At 37.6% G+C, this 17,024-nt stretch overlaps 4 protein-coding genes across 4 annotated transcripts in view; 2 read left to right on the top strand and 2 right to left on the bottom strand.

Annotated features, from left to right (window-relative positions):
* LOC117994987 (gastrula zinc finger protein XlCGF57.1-like) overlaps window positions 1-17,024 on the top strand; it is a 66,348-nt gene that overhangs the window by 12,240 nt on the left and 37,084 nt on the right. The window lies entirely within an intron of this gene.
* LOC138404425 (zinc finger protein 84-like) lies at window positions 1,903-4,743 on the top strand. The gene has a single exon (XM_069508298.1). The coding sequence runs from the start codon at window positions 2,927-2,929 to the stop codon at window positions 3,698-3,700; it is 774 nt and encodes a 257-aa protein (XP_069364399.1). The 5' UTR covers window positions 1,903-2,926; the 3' UTR covers window positions 3,701-4,743.
* On the bottom strand, window positions 7,653-11,283 carry LOC138404416 (gastrula zinc finger protein XlCGF57.1-like). Its single transcript, XM_069508267.1, has 3 exons — window positions 10,519-11,283; window positions 9,107-9,158; window positions 7,653-8,579 (listed from the first exon to the last, which is right to left on the bottom strand). The coding sequence occupies exons 1-3, from the start codon at window positions 10,903-10,905 to the stop codon at window positions 7,666-7,668; spliced, it is 1,353 nt and encodes a 450-aa protein (XP_069364368.1). The 5' UTR covers window positions 10,906-11,283; the 3' UTR covers window positions 7,653-7,665.
* LOC117995134 (zinc finger protein 782-like) lies at window positions 12,245-16,843 on the bottom strand. The gene is made up of 3 exons (XM_034983130.2): window positions 16,736-16,843; window positions 15,920-16,302; window positions 12,245-14,534 (listed from the first exon to the last, which is right to left on the bottom strand). The coding sequence occupies exons 2-3, from the start codon at window positions 16,241-16,243 to the stop codon at window positions 13,695-13,697; spliced, it is 1,164 nt and encodes a 387-aa protein (XP_034839021.2). The 5' UTR covers window positions 16,244-16,302; window positions 16,736-16,843; the 3' UTR covers window positions 12,245-13,694.

The following is a 17,024-nucleotide window of genomic DNA, read 5'->3' as shown; positions in this document are numbered from 1 at the left end:
GTGTCTAAATATCAAAAATTGCGAAACTGGCAGGATTCGAACCTGCGTCCCCACGGAGTATCGCTCCAGGAGCGCTTCTGAGCACTTGGCCACAGTTCACTTACTGTTAGTACTGAATACCTTTTCAAAGTCGCGGCACCACACACGAACCTCCGTCTTCCTCAAAGTCAAAGTCAAATGATTTATTTAAAATAGGTAATAAATTACCTTTTTTGATGGTCAGATGTTGGATTTGTAAGATATAGTGGTGATAGTTATTACGCAAACTTAAAACTAAAGCTACGAGGGTTCCAACCACATCCACCCACTTCCCGTTACATTAAGTCCTTAGTCCAAAAAATTCAACCGGTTTAAGTCCACATTTTTTGTCACCTTGTTTATTTTTTGAAAACCAATTACACGTTCTTGAATATAACTAGTTTTTTCAATATCAATAGTTATATTCAAAAACTTTCATTGATTGAATTTTTTTTTCAAATTGATGGAAAAATTCTCAATCAATCTCATCAATTGATTGAGAAAATATTCGCCTGAGCACTGTAATCGTTTCCACTCTGTACTCGTACACACCTAATGATAAGTGACTGCAGTGGCGTCAACAGGTGTTGAAGCCAGGGTAGGTGTTAGATTACTTATTTGCTAGCAGGTCATAATGAAAAAAACAGCCAAGTGCGAATCAGACACGCGCAGTGAGGGTTCCGTACTACAGTCGTATTTTTTTGCACGGTGAATATATAACCAAATATTCTGTGAATATTTCGAGCGTCTGCCTGTTGCCGTTATCAATATCGAGTAAAACCGGGCAAAAAAAATCACGTTTGTTTTATGGGAGCCCCCTTAAATATTTATTTTATTCTGTTTATTTTATTTGCAGTTATAGCGGCAACAGAAATAGATAATCTGTGAAAATTTCAACTATCTAACTATCACGGTTTATGAGATACAGCCTGGTGACAGACAGACGGACGGACGGACGGACAGTGGAGTCTTAGTAATAGTCCTGTTTTACCCTTTGGGTAAAACCCTAAACATTGATCTATTTAATTGATCTATATAGTTATGGGTAAGCAGTGCTTTTATGCCTCTACAACATGCAGCCGCGGAAATTTGGGCAATTTTGTTAAAAAAGACATTTTCAACTTTCAGGCTCTCTTCTGCCAGTGACAGATAGGCAGATCCAACGCGGAGCTGCTGCGGAGCAAAACCTTCTCTGTTGCCATTTTTGCAAAAAACAATATATAAGCAAAAGTGGTTTATTAAAACACCTAGAGCTTCACGCTGGTGAAAAACTTTTTTGTTGTTACCTTTGTCCGGCCAAATATACACTAATTAGTTCATATAATACTCATGTCCGGGCACACATTAAGACACGTCTTTCCTGCACTCTATGTCCGGCAACATTTACACTAATGGATAACTTAAATAGTCACATTAGAAGTATTCACATTGGTGAAAAGCCTTTTTCGTGTGACTTATGTCCGGCTAAATTTACATATAAAACTTATTTACGTCTTCACAAAAGGACTCACAAAAGCGTAAAACTATTTTCTTGTGGCATATGTCCGGCTAAATTTACACTAATGGATAATTTTAAAAGTCATACTAGAAGTCACACTGGCACTGGTGAAAAGCCTTTTGCGTGTCACTTATGTCCGGCTAAATTTTCACTAAGGAATATCTTAAGGCGTCACATTAGATATATTCACACTGGTGAAAATACTTTTTCGTGTGACCTATGCCAGGCTAAATTTGCATCTAAATATTATTTAGATTGTGACATATGTTCGACAAAATTTAGAAAAAAAGATGCGTTAAATGAACATATGAGAACTCACAACGGTGAAAAACTTGTCACACATTTCAGAATAAATTTATTCACAGACGAGGTGGAAGAAATATAGTTCTTAAATATTTATAACTAGCTGATCCCCGCGGCTTCGCCCGCGTAGATTTAGGTTTTTAAAGATATATAGCCTATGTCACTCAGGAATAATGTAGCTTTCTACTGGTGAAAGAATTTTTAAAATCGGTTCAGTAGTTCCAAAGATTACCCCCTACAAACAAACTTAACGACATTACCTCTTTATATAATAGTATAGATTGTTAAAATTTATAATATTATTTTGGGTTTTTTAAGGTAGCTACTTATTTTCTAGAAGATCATAACGATATAACCGGTCAAGAGCGACTCGGACGCGCACACGAAGGGTTCCGCACCATCGCAAAAGAAATCTCAAACCAGTATGCAAGTCAATGACAGCGGCCTCTAGATGTGATTTTGTAAAATAAGTAATTATTTCTTCGGGAACACAAATTTCTAATCTTTTTGTGATGTAACCACAAATTCACTGTTTTTGGATTTTTCCTTTAAACATTGCGACCTACCAAATTTCAATATTCTAGATAAAACGGGAAGTGTCCTCTAAGCTTTAATATTGACAGACACGACAGACAACGAAGTGATCTTATGAGGGTTCCTTTTTTCGTTTTAAGGTACGGAACCATAAAAATTTAGCTATTTCTAATGGGGCAAGCAGTGCTTTTATAACATGACAAGCTTATGCTCGCGACTTTATCCGCGTGGACTACACAAACTTCAAAACCCTATTTCACCCCCTTAGGGGTTGAATTTTCAAAAATCCTTAGTGGATGCCTACGTCATAATAGCTATCTGCATGCCAAATTTCAGCCCGATCCGTCCATTAGTTTGAGCTGTGCGTTCATAGATCAGCTAGTCTCCGTTTATATAAGTATATTTTGAAAACTGAGTAAATTTTGTAAAAAAAGAAATTTTCAACTTCCAGACTCTCCTCTGCCATTGACAGGCAGGCAGACCCAACGCGGGAGAGCTGCTAAGAAACAATCTTTCCACGTTTGCCATGTTTGCCATAAACAGTGGAAGTACAAAAGTGCATTAGCAACGCACATGAGGATCCACACCGGCGAGAAGCCATACTCGTGTGCGCTGTGTCAGGCTAGATTTGTACAGAAATACCATTTAATCAATCACATGCGAGCTCACACTGGCGTCAAACCTTACGTTTGCGATATATGCCAAGCGAATTTCGCATCAAAACATCATCTGATTCCTCACATAAGGACTCACACGGGTGATAAGCCCTTTCCTTGCGACCGTTGTCAAGCTAAATTTACAAGAAAAAGCACTTTAGTTACGCATGTCAGGACGCACACGGGTGAAAAGCCGTTTGCCTGTGAGCTATGCCCGGCTAAGTTTACACAAACAAGTACCTTGGCTTCCCATATGAAGATTCACATTCGCGACAAACCTTCTATAACTTCTAATCCGAGTCTGGCTAGATTTACAAAAAAAAGTACTTCAATTAAAACTAGGGAGAAACATTTTTCCTGTGGTCTATGTGACGCGAAATTCATGCAAAAATGTTCTTTAACCACACATACGAGAACACACACAGGTGAAAAACCGTTTTCCTGTGAAATTTGTCAGGCGAAATTCTCTCAAAAATGTACTTTAAAGAAGCATAAGAGAATTCACACTGGTGAAAGACCTTTTCCCTGTGAAATTTGTCACAGGAAATTTGCGCAAAAGTGTAATTTAAACATTCATATGCGGACTCACACTGGTGAAAAACCATATTTTTGTCCAAAATGTGACGCTAAATTTACAAGAAAAGATCATGTAGTTACTCATATGAGGACTCACGCTGGTGAGAAAGTTTAGTTTTGTGAGTTTGTGACCTAAACACGGTGAAATTTTAGTGATTTTAGAGCCGTGGCTAAGTGGCAAGTAAGCAGTATGGTCGACTACACTTGTTTGTTTTGGATAACTAGGCACTTATTTCATCTTATCTTAACGCAAACTCGAATCTGTGAGAAACATTAGTAGTGGCCGTGCGCCACGTGACACCCGCGCTGTTAGTGACGTCAGCACTTGACTGAAGTTTCGAGCTGATGGTATATTTTTATTTCGGCTGACGTCAAAATGACGTCATTTCGATGTTAATGAGACATGGTTCTAGCGCCATAGCAATTTGCGGGATTTATATAAATGGACATTGCGTAAGTGTGCGTGCATGTCGGACCAATCAAGTCGCGAGCAAGCGTTCCCAAACGCACACATTTACTTTACCTTTCTTATACCGATGCCGTGTAGAAACTAGAAACCAAAGGGGTACCTATGGGTTTACTAAAAACTGCCATACCCCTTCTAGGATAGCCCGCTTCCATCTTAGATTACATCGTCACTTACGACCACTAACTTATATCTGAATTAAATAAGAAAACTACGACTTAAACATAAGAAGTGGCTCACACTTCCCCTCATGAAATGCAAGAACCTACGTTGTGAATTACTATTTTTTTAATTTTTTTTAAAAGTATTTCTCTAATTCGTAAATGTAATTTTCAAAAAATAATTTCGTTAAGAGTTTTATTTAAAAGTACTTTGAATTTTTATTTAAATAAAAAATCTATAATTAATTATTCATTGCCTATAAATTAACTTTACACTTTTTTATTTATTATGTAAGTTGAATTGTATAAAAATACCAAACTTATTTTAGATATTATGTATGTAACTTATACTTCTTTTCTACATGTATAAAATCATTGGAAAATGGGTTTAACGCTAGTTAAATACGCGCCTAATTTTTTTTAAATACGATCATGTATAAATGCCTTACTATGATTAATTAGGTTGTAAAAGTACAGTTAACTATTCTGTAATATATTAATGATGATTTTTTTGTAAATAAACTTTGTAAATTGTTATTTATTTGTTTTATTTTCTACTAGGCTACCCCATCCCAGCCGTGGACTTAAGCTCCAAACGCATTTGCGCTGCGCTACGCGATTCGACGCGGCGCGGCAAATATCCATACTAATATTATAAATGCGAAAGTGTGTCTATCTGTCTGTCTGCTAGCTTTTCACGGCCTAACAGTTTAACCGATTTTGATGAAATTTGGTACAAAGTTAGCTTACGTCCCGGGAAAGGACGGGTTTTTTTTATGCCGGAAAATAAGAGTTCCCACGGGATTGTTAAAAACCTAAATTCACCTAATCCATCTACTTATATAATACAAAACTATTAAGGTAAGAGGTTCATCATCAACCGATAGACTGCTGGACATAGGTCTCTTGTAGGGACTTCCACACGCCCCGGCCTTGCGCAGCCGTCATCCAGCGGCTCCCTGCGACTCGTCTGATGTCGTCCGTCCACCCAGTGGGGGGGTCTTCCAACGCTGCGCCTTCGTCACGGAGAGGTTGGTATGGGTTTAATAAACGGTAACAGCCTAGTGTTACAGTTAGAGTAAAATGGGCAGGCCACGTGGCTAGACTAAAAGACCCAGAGGTGGAAAAAAAAAGTAACTCTGTGGAGAGGCCCTCGTGGCAAAAGGAGCAGGGGGAGACCACTGACAAGATGGGAAGATGAGATCTTAAGAACAGCTGGCCCGAAATGGGATCGTATAGCGCAGGACCGAGATAAATGGACATCTTTGGAGGAGGCCTTTACCCAACCTGGGGTCCTTACATGAATAATAATAATAGTCCTAACAATACTAACAACTAAATTATAAGTTCAACTAACCAACTAACAAAACATAGATAATTTAAACTATTGTAAAATGTAAGGAATAAAAGGCTTTTTTTTTAAATTTTATTTAACAGCCTAGTGGTTACGTCTTCGGGTTATTCGGCGGTCCAGGTTTCGATTCCGGTCCCATACCTCTAAATTTTTTGTGATTTTGGATATTTAAGGCATTGGTCCGACCGCGCGCCGGCGAGAACACTACTATCGGCGAAATTCTCTCAAGAAACGCACAATAAATGTACATTCCGTGTAAACGAAAGAGATGCTTATATCAAAAGTTGATCTCTGACTGTTCACACTGCTGGCGACGACTCGCTTTACTAGTTTGGTCGCTGAGCGACAAGCTTTTAAAAATAAACTCGCTCAGCAATATTCGTTCAGCGATGCTCGCTCGCTTGAACACGTGTAACGCGCGCGCAGGTTAACAGGTTTGCACAGGACAGAGCGACCGCGGACGAATGGCGCGAGTAATCGCTCGTCGCACTTGCACACTCGCTTATAGCCCGGCGACAAAACTATCGTAACTACACACTCGCTTCCCGCTGATCGCCAACTCGTTTTTCTAGTTCTACTCGTTTCTCGTTCATCCTCGGCGGTCGGACCACTGCCTAAAGCAATTAAATATCACTTGCTTTAACGGTGAAGGAAAACATCGTGAGGAGACCTGCATGCCTGAGTTCTCTATAATTTTATATGCCGAAAGAAGTCACCTGGCGGAAATTTCAGAACAATATCCTCTATTGGGATGTAGATTAAGTACAGCGCCATCTCTATGCACGTATTGGACTAAGAGCCAGCGCGTGCTAGGCCTTCGTTATTTTATAAAAGCTGAAAGTTCCTCTGCGTATTGTCCCCAACACAGGAACGTTCAGCGACTATGATATTTCCATCATGGTGGCTTCGGGACATAACAGTAGGGCGATTGTCTAAAACCTGCATCAATCATTATTACAATCTCAATTGTTCTGATTGGCTGAATTTGTGCAATTCTTGTTGCAACAATACATTGTAGCCAATAGTGAGCGAGCTTTAACCAATCAGAGATGATTGCGATCGTGACATTGTAGCTGTCAAACAACTACCCCCTTAGGGGTTAAATTTTCAAAAATAGTTTTTTAGCGGATGCATGTCACAATAGCTATCTGCATTCCAAATTTCAGCCCGATCTGTCCAGTAGTTTGAGCTGTGCGTAGATACTATGATAGATCAGTCAGTCAGTCAGTCAATCAGTCACCTTTTCCTTTTATTAAGAGAAAAATAAATAAAATAATCCTCATTTACTACAAATATTTTTGATAAAATTAAATAATTTTTTAACACAATTATATTATTTATTTCTAATATGTTTTTATTTCATTTCAAATAATGTATGCGGCTGAAAGTAATGTACACCGACCTTTACAAGGAGATAGCAAATTTGTACAGCGTTATCCCTGTCGTTGAGACCGACAAAACGTCATGAGTATCAGAGACAACGCTCTACAAAGCCAAAAAGTCATTCTAAAGGCCGGTGTACATTACTTTCGGCCGCGTACTGTAGGTACAAAATATATAAGTACATAAATATAACCTTTGTTAATATTTTACTTTCATCTAGTCCAAAAATATCAGTTTTTATAATTTGACTGATCATTCATTATCACCTATCTACTCATCATGTCATTACTACCTATGCATTAGCATAGGTAGTAATGACTTAAAAATGAATAAAACCTTGACATAAGTCATGTTCGTGAATAAAACCTTGACATAAGTCATGTTTGAAAATAAAAGCCTGACATAAGGTCAGGTTTGAGAATAAAACCTTGATATAAGTCATGTTTGAAAATAAAACCCAGACATAAGTCATGTTCGCGAATAAAACCTTGACATAAGTCATGTTTGAAAATAAAAGCCTGACATAAGTCATGTTTGAGAATAAAACCTTGACATAAGTCATGTTCGTCAATAAAACCCTGACATAAGTCATGTTTGAGAATAGAACCCTGACATAAGTCATTTTTGAGAATAAACCACTGATATAAGTCATGTTTGAGAATAAACCACTGACATAAGTCATGTTTGAGAATAAACCATTGACATTAGTCACAAGATCAAGTTTTCTCCCCACTGTGACATTTCAAAGTGTGTTTATTCAAATGATATTTCTGTACAAATTTAGCGTGACATATATAACAGGAATAGGGTTTTTCACCAGTGTGCGACCTCATTATATGGGTAGACAAATCATACTTTTTTCCAAATTTGGCCTGACATTGGTCACAGGAAAAGGGTCGTTCACCAGTGTGAGTTCTCAAATGGCTGTTTAAATTACCTTTTTGCGTAAATTTAGCGTCACAAACGTCACAGGAATACGGTTTTTCACCAGTGTGAGACCTCATGTGCCTGGTTAGAATATTTTTTCGTTTAAACGTTGCCTGGCATCGACCGCAAGTAAAAGGTTTATCATTCGTGTGAGTTCTCATATGACTGTGTAACGAGCTCCTTTGTCTGAATTTCGATTGACATATGTCACAGGAATAGGGTTTTTCACCAGTGTGAGTTCTTACATGATTATTCAAAGTGCTTTTCTGAGTAAATTTAACTTGACATATGTCACATGTGTATAGATTCTGACGAGTGTGAATCCGTATATGACTACTTAAAGTGCTTTGTTGTGAGAATTTTGCGTGACATATTTCACAGGAATATGGTTTTTCACCAGTGTGAGTCCTAGTGTGATTGTTTAGAGTACTTTTTTCTGTGAATTTGGCCTGACATATATCGCAGGTATAGAAACTGTCACGGGTGTGAGACTTCATGTGCCTTGTTAAAGTGTTTTTATGTTTGAACGAAGCAGGGCATTGATTACATGTAAATGGTTTCTCTCCAGTGTGAGTCTTCATGTGTAAATCCAAAAAGCTTTTGTATTTAAATTGTTTTTCGCAAATATGGCAAATATGCGGTCCCTTTTTCTTAGCAGCTCCACTGTTTTGGGTCTGTCTACATTTCTTCGGCAAAGAAGAATCTGAAAAAGAAAAAAGAAATATACCTACTTTTGCATATTTTTAGGGTTCCGTACCCCAAAAGGAAAAACGGAACACTTATAGGATCACTTTGTTGTCTGTCTGTCTGTCAAGAAACCTACAGGGTACTTCCCGTTGCCCTAGAATCATGAAATTTGGCAGGTAGGTAGATATTATAGCTGACATTTGGGGAAAAATCTGAAAACCGTGAATTTAGGGTTAGATCACACAAAAAAAAATTTAATTGTGTTCATGAACTAATAATTAGTATTTTCAACTTTCGAAGTGAGTGGCTATATCAAGTGGGGTATCTAAATAAGATTTTTATTTATTTTTATGAATCATAGTTTTTGATTTATCGTGCAAAACGTCGAAAAAATACGATTGTCTACGGAACCCTCGGTGCGCGAGCCTGACTCGCACTTGGCCGGTTTTTTTTCTGAGTCGAGTTATCTGTCTGTTTCGCTCGCACGTACCTACGACCTGTAAGACTATAGTAGGTTCAGTTGGCAATGCATTCAGCACTCACCATGACGGGTTGAGGAGTCCGCAGCAACACTGGCCTCAGCGTTCCACCCTTTCTGCAACACATAACACAGCTGATATACCATCACAACTGTTGTTTTAGGATTAGGATAGGAAATTCAGATACAAGTTAGTTATCATCATACAAATTAACAATTTTGACAATCAGTAAGCATAACATTTTACCAATAAATAATTTGAGTTTGAGTTTGATGTAGAAAGAGCCCACACTAAACTCCGCCAGGTCTGTACTGCCTGGCATCCATGTTTCCTGCCAAGTATAACTTAAATAACTTCAAGGCAAGAATTAACAGGAAGCTTCTAAGCAAGCACCCTCCAACCTAGACAGCATCATTGTTTTTTATTATCATGATTGTCATCAAGTGCAAGCACAAAAAAAAACCAGCCAAGTGCGAGTCAGGCTCGCCCAACAAGGGTTCCGTACTACAGTCGTATTTTTTCGACATTTTGCACGATAATTCAAATATTATGATACATAAAAATAAATAAAAATCTGTTTTAGTATGCACAGGTGAAGAACTTTCATATGATACCCCACTTGATATAGTTATCTTACTTCGAAAATTGAAAATACTAATTATTAGTTCATGACCACAATTTAATTTTTTTTGTGATGTAAATACAAATTCACAGTTTTCAGTTTTTTTCCCCTCATGTCTGCTATAAGACCTACCTACCTGCTAAATTTCATGATTCTAGGTCAACAGGAAATACCCTATAGGTTTATTTGACAGACACAACAGACAGACAGACAACAAAGTGATCCTATAAGGGTTCCATTTCCTTTTGAGGTACGGAACCCAAAAAAGATTGAATGATTAAGTAAATATTACGCACTTATGGAGAACTAGATGATGCTTGCGACTGTCTGCGTGGATTTGGGTTTTTAAATATCCTGTGGGAACTCTTTGATATTCCGGAATAAAAAGTAGCCTATGTCCTTCCCCGGGATGCAAGCTATCGCTGTACCAAATTTGGCCAAAATTGGTTGAACGAATGGGCCGTGAAAGGCTAGCCAGTCAGAAAGACAGAGACTTTTACATCTCTACATAGTATAAAATAAAGTCGCTTCCCGCGTCTGTATGTATGTATGAACGCGTAGATCAACGCAACAGATTTTAAAGCGGTTATCACCAATAGATAAGAGTGATTCAAGAGGAAGGTTTATAAATATTAGTTTAATTCTCAAAAAATTAGAGATCCCTAGGGAAATTGAAATAATGTGAATTAGGTTGAAAAGTCCTCTCATTTGAGTTTCCGAGGCGTGCACTGCCTAAATGGTCAAAGTTACACGAAAACAATGTACACCACATTAGTATCTACGTTGCACCCATGCGAAGCCGGGGCGGGTCGCTAGTTTATAATATTAAGTATGGATCTTATTTAGGTACTCACTATAATCTCTGAGGTATGTCCTGTAGACACATTTTTGTCTGTTATATTGTGTCCAGCATCAGACACTTCTAGCGGACTTTGTAGAGCAATATCACTGAAAGGTTCTAGTTTAAAAGGCACTGTCACAGTCACTTCATTTTGTTGATTCAATTGTACCAAATGTTGACAAGAGGTGGATGGCTCTTCTTTAGGTACAATATAGTCATTGCTATCTTTCTCAAAGGTTATTTCTATCTCCACCTCTTCTATTTCCTGCTTAGGTACTGTGACATCTTTTATTTCTTCCTTAAGTCCTATGAATTCTTCTGTAACTCCCTCCTTGGGTACTATGAAGTCTTCTACTTCCTGCTTGGGTTTTAATAGACCAGTGTGAAGTGTGCACTCCATTTTACTAAAACTACTAGATCAATGTGGAATACCTATACGACCGCAAGACTCGTCCTGTCGGATGAATAATTATATATTATTTCACCGACTCTCGGATGGCTAGCAGAGTTCTTTGAAGTGTTTTGCTCAACGGATACAAGTTTCACTGGCTTACGAGGTCATTCTGGTTGACCTGGAGATGTAGAATAATTGTAGAAAACTGCTCCAATGCAAGGTGCAACGATGATTATCAACTGACCAACCAACCAAATGCAAATTCACTACAATCAAGGAACTTTTATAGGTATTTATTATTCTAAAGTATAGAAAAATAAAATAAATAAACACCGACCAGAGTAAGAAAAACAAATAATTCAAAAGATTTTTGATTTGACACTTTTGACAGGAGGGACAGGAGCCAAAGAGAATATAATCACTATGGAACAGGAGCTTATGTTTTTTTTTTAATCATATAGTGTTTTTCAATTACTTTACGGCTCTGGGTTCTCGCCTTTTCGATCCTGGAGCTGATGCTCTAGTGCTGCAATTAATGTTCATGGGCGGCGGTAATCACAAAACATCAGCTGATCCGGCTGCTCGTTATCTCTATTTAAAAAAATGCGCAAATTTTTTTAACTATTAAATCCCTGATCTTACATTTCTGCACCCTGGACCTACTAATAATTGATGCGCCAAGATGCAGTCTCTATAAGCTAGACAGATAACTTAGATAAGTCTCATCTATTAAATACTAGATGATGCCCGCGACTTCGTTCGCGTGGATTTAGGTTTTTGAAAATCCCGTGGAACTCCTTAATTTTCCGGGATACAAAGTACCTATTCTATGTCCTTCCCCGGGATGCAAGCTATCTCTGTACCAAATTTCGTCATTTTAAAAATGAATCGCTGAATGTGTTGCTTTGCTGATCGCAAATCTCGAGATATTCCTTGAAGTATGAGGATGGTTCTTAAGGAGAGAAAAATTTAAAAAATACCTAATTGTAAGTGTTAAAAAAAATAAAAAATTAAAGAATCGACTGTTAGGCGGTACTAAGTTCACGGGTCAGCTAGTACAAGATAAAATAGAATAGGAGTAGGACCAGTGGCCCTACCGCGGTTGTTTGACAGCTACAATGTCACGATCGCAATCATCTCTGATTGGTTAATGCTCGCTCACTATTGGCCACAATGCATTGTTGCAACAAGAATCGCACAAATTCAGCCAATCAGAACAAATGAGATTGTAATAATGATTGATGCAGGTTTTAGACAATCGCCCAGCAGTCCCCCACACTTTGTAAAAGAGGACTATAAGGGTTTTGAGTGATGAGGTTTCATGAAATAAAAGATGGTGAAATGCAAAGTATTTATATCAATCTTATATTGTATTCATATCAATCTTACAAGTCAAGTATACATCTGTCCGGCGCAGAGGCGGATTATACCTAAGGCAAACTACGCACGTGCCTAGGGGCGCGAGGTTACGAAGAGGCGCGTGCGATCATGTAGAGTTCCATTACCGCCTACCTAATTATCCCTACTAATATTATCTTGGAGTGACTGAAACTGGCTCTTCTTTAATATAGCAAAGTGTCATAACATGATTCTTCACTCGTTCACATAAATAGTGTAATCACCAACAACCAGCTATGCAATGAGACAATTCCTCGTTCTTTTGAAATTAGTTAGTAATTAGGGTTCCGTACCTCAAAAGGAAAAACGGAACCTTTATAGGATCACTTTGTTGTCTGTCTGTCAAGAAACCTACAGGGTACTTCCCGTTGACCTAGAATCATGAAATTTGGCAGGTAGGTGGGTCTAATCTGTCTGGCTTTAGGGGAAAAATTTGAAAACCGTGAATTTAGGGTTAGATCACACAAAAAAAAAATTGTGGTCATGAACTAATATTAGTATTTTCAATTTTCTAAGTATAGTAATCTACTATATCAAGTGGGATATCATATGAAAGGTCTTCACCTGTGCATTCTAAAACAGATTTTTATTTATTTTTATGTACCAAAGTTTTTGAATTATCGTGCAAAATGTCGAAAAAATACGACTGTAGTAAAGAACCCTCATTGCGCGAGCCTGACTCGCACTTGGCCGGTTTTTTATTTTTGTCTGTATATATTTTGACTTGGCTGGAAATGCAATCTCTCTTAAACTTTTTGTAAAACAGTTGAACGTTCTGCTTGATTCATCAGTACTATTGTCGCTCTACATACAGTTCATACAATTTTTGTCTACTTTTGTTTGTAATTTTTGTAATTCTACTGTGGCCCAGTCACTAAATCAGTAGTTAAGACCGATTTACTAGTGAATATTGAGTTAAATATTGTATTGTATTCTATTGTAAACTCCCTTTATCGTCAGTGTAATGTGGGATTTAGATTAACTATTGATTATGAACATTTATACAGAACTAGTGACCCGCCCCGGCTTCGCATGGGTGCAATGTAGATGCTAATGTGGTGTGATTGAGGTGCCATTGCCTCGGAAACTCTCAAATGAGAGGATTTTTTTCCGACCTAATGCACATTTTTTTCAATTTCTCTAGGGATCTCTAATTTTTTGAGAATTAAACTATAGCTATAAACCTTCCTCTTGAATCACTCTATCTATTGGTGAAAACCGCATTAAAATCCGTTGCGTGGTTTAAAAGATCTACGCGTTCATACATACATACATACAGACGCGGGAAGCGACTTTATTTTATACTATGTAGAGATTAGGTTTCAATTCAGTGTAAGTCCTCATGTGATACTTAAGAGAACTTGCGTTTGAACATTTATAGTCACAATGCTTACAGTTCAGTGAGGTTTCTCTCCCGTGTGAATTCTCGTGTGACTTTTTAGATTACTTGACCATGAACATTTATAGTCACAATGCTTACAATTATAAGGTTTCTCTCCAGTGTGAGTTCTTATGTGGCTTTTTAGATTACTTGGCTGTGAACATTTATAGTCACAATGCTTACAATTATAAGGTTTCTCTCCAGTGTGAGTTCTTATGTGGCTTTTTAGATCACTCAACCGTGAACATTTATAGTCACAATACTTACAATTATAAGATTTGTCTCCAGTATGAGTTATTATGTGTTTTTTTAAGTCGCTCGACCGTAAACATTTATAGTCACAATGCTTACAATTATAAGGTTTCTCTCCAGTGTGAGTTCTTATGTGGCTTTTTAGATTACTTGGCTGTGAACATGTATAGTCACAATGCTTACAATTATAAGGTTTCTCTCCAGTGTGAGTTCTTATGTGGTTTTTTAGAACACTTGACCGTGAACATTTGTAATCACATTGCTTACAATGATGAGTTCTCTCTCCAGTATGAGTCCTCATGTGCAACTCTAATGAATACTTTTGGGTACATTTGTAATTGCAAACTTTGCAAGAATATGGTTTTGTACTGGTGTGTCTTGTACATAAATGTTTTATCAAGTGAACTTTATAGTTAGTAGTGTACTGACAATGGTTACATTCAAATCGGTTTTCGGGAAGCAAATCTAGATTCATTTTGGTGGTTTTTGAACAGTAAGCATTCTTCCCCCTATCTTGTGGAGTGTGGTTGTTTGAGGAAGTGACTGTTTGTTTGTCATTGACTGGTTGACTGTTTTCCCTTGCTTCAGCTTGAAAAGGCTCCCGCTGGAAACAAAATGTACACAACATTACAGTACACGGCCGAAAGTAATGTTCATCAGCCTATAGAATGACATTTCGGCTTTGTAGAGCTTTGTCTCTGTCACTCATACCTATATGACGTTTTGTCGGTCTAAACAACAGAGACAGTGCTCTATAAATTTGCTATCTCCTTCTAAAGGTCAATGTACATTACTTTCAGCCGCGTACTATACTTATTGACACATTATCATCATCGTCAATCGATAGACATCAGTCTGCTGGACATAGATCTCTTGTAAGGACTTGTACGCGCCAGTCTTTGACGACCTCCCTGGCGCAGTGGTGAGCGCTGTGGTCTTAATAGTGGGAGGTCCCGGGTTCGATTCCTGGCAGGGGTTTGGAATTTTATAATTTCTAAATTTCTGGTCTGGTCTGGTGGGAGGCTTCGGCCGTGGCTGGTTACCACCCTACCGGCAAAGCCGTGCCGCCAAGCGATTTAGCGTTCCGGTACGATGCCGTGTAGAAACCAAAGGGGTATTAATAACCATAAGGGTTTAATAAAAACTGCCATACCCCTTCCAGGTTAGCCCGCTATCATCTTAGACTGCATCATCACATACCACCAGGTGAGATTGCAGTCAAGGGCTAACTTGTATCTAAATAAAAAAAATAAAAAATAAAAAAAAAGTGCCGGCTGACTTTCCGCGACTCGTTTGATGTTGTCTGTCCATCTAGTGGGGGATCTGTCAATGCTTATCAGTGTGTCATCAAAAACTACCTAAGTTTTGATTTTTTGTTCATCGGTTAGTGGTAAATTGGTTTGAAGTAGATAATTGAGAAATTATTTAATATTCTTCAGTGCTTTTGAAGTCAGTTCACCTCAAAAAGTTTTGTTTACTAAATAAGTTTTAGCTTTAAGTCAAACTGAGTGTATTTAGTGTCGTCATAAAGAATTTATATTTCTAAGTGAAATATGATATGAAATAACACATTTTTAATTTCATTGTTGTCATTTTGACAGACGTACAGCAGAGGCTTAGTAATAAGGCCCCGTTTTATTAGTACCCTTATTATAAATGCAAAAGTGTGTTTATTTGTTGGTTTGGCCTTGAATCACGTCGCAACGGTGCAACAGATTGACGTGATTTTTGCACGGGTATAGATTAAGACATGGAAAGTGACATAGGCTACTTTTTATCCCGGAAAATCAAAGAGATTTATAAAAACCTACTTCCACGCGGACAAAGTCGCGGGCATCAGCTAGTAATTTTATAAAACTTACAACTACTTGCTATAAAATATAATAATAATTGGGATTGAACCAAAAACTTCCAGCATAGGAGGTCAGTCTTCAACCATCTATTACTTAACAGTATACCACTCCTTAAACATAAGAAAAGACAACTCACTTTAACTTGTATCCTCATATCTAGTGTATTCACCTCAGTGTCGCAAAATGTAGTTTTTGTATCTTCCGATGACTTAAGTACTTTTTGTAACTCAGCAATTCCTTTACTTAATACTGTTTCTATTTTAATGGGCTTTAACATGCTGAAAATGTGTTGGTCTGAATCTGAAGTGTCAGAGTGTGGACTAGTATTGGATAACTCTTCTTTGGGTATAATAAAGTCCTGGACATCATCAAGAATACTCTCTGGGTCACCCAACATTTCCTCCTTAGGTTCTATGAGGGAGTCAGCATCACATATAGATGCAGTGGCTTGTTGCTCCATCTTGAAGTGTTAATCAACTTATTGCATTAACAAACAAGTTGCTTTTGATTGTGCTAATTCTGTAAGATCAAATCAAATACTTATTTAGGAACTAATTGACCCCCTTGGCTTCGCACAGGTGGGATTCCTTATAAAATACCGAAGCTAATCTTTTGAATGGCAGAGTAACACTTGTACTTTTGTGGTTGTTAAATATAGTTGCCGTTGCACTTAGGTTATGGGTACTTAATAAGTACTTACCGAGCTTACCACAAGAACGGTTTTCCTTTTGTAGTTTTTGAAGATTATGTAATAAATTATGCGTCTATAATAAAATAGTACATCTCACTTGTATGTTCATGATGTTCATAATGAATTATATTATCACGAGTCTATTTGTTGATTACCATCACATTGCCAAATAAATTTCCAATATTTTTTTAAAATGATTTCATTAACAATTTCATTGGAAAAATGATTTATGTAGGTATTTTATTAAATTATAGTACTTACCTTAGAAATATCAAATATTCAAATATCCACCGACCAGAAAAAAAAAGGCTACAAGGCTAGTTGTTATCTTGTTATTATTTGACAGAAGCTTGTTTTTTTAAAACTTGTTTTACTGCTCTGGATTCTAGCCTTTTTGAGCCTGGAGCTAATGTGTAGTGGCAATAATGGAAAGGATGACCAAAAATAAGCTGTTACCCTAGCCTAGTGCAAAGAGTATAATAATGTACAGGGAATAATACCTAGTGGTTAGGACGACCGCCTTCTAATCGGAGGTCGGGGGTTCGATCCC

This window comes from Maniola hyperantus, chromosome 28 (genome assembly GCF_902806685.2).
Source record: "Maniola hyperantus chromosome 28, iAphHyp1.2, whole genome shotgun sequence".
Taxonomy (NCBI): Eukaryota; Metazoa; Arthropoda; class Insecta; order Lepidoptera; family Nymphalidae; genus Maniola; species Maniola hyperantus.
This window is presented reverse-complemented; position numbering and strand designations above follow the sequence as displayed.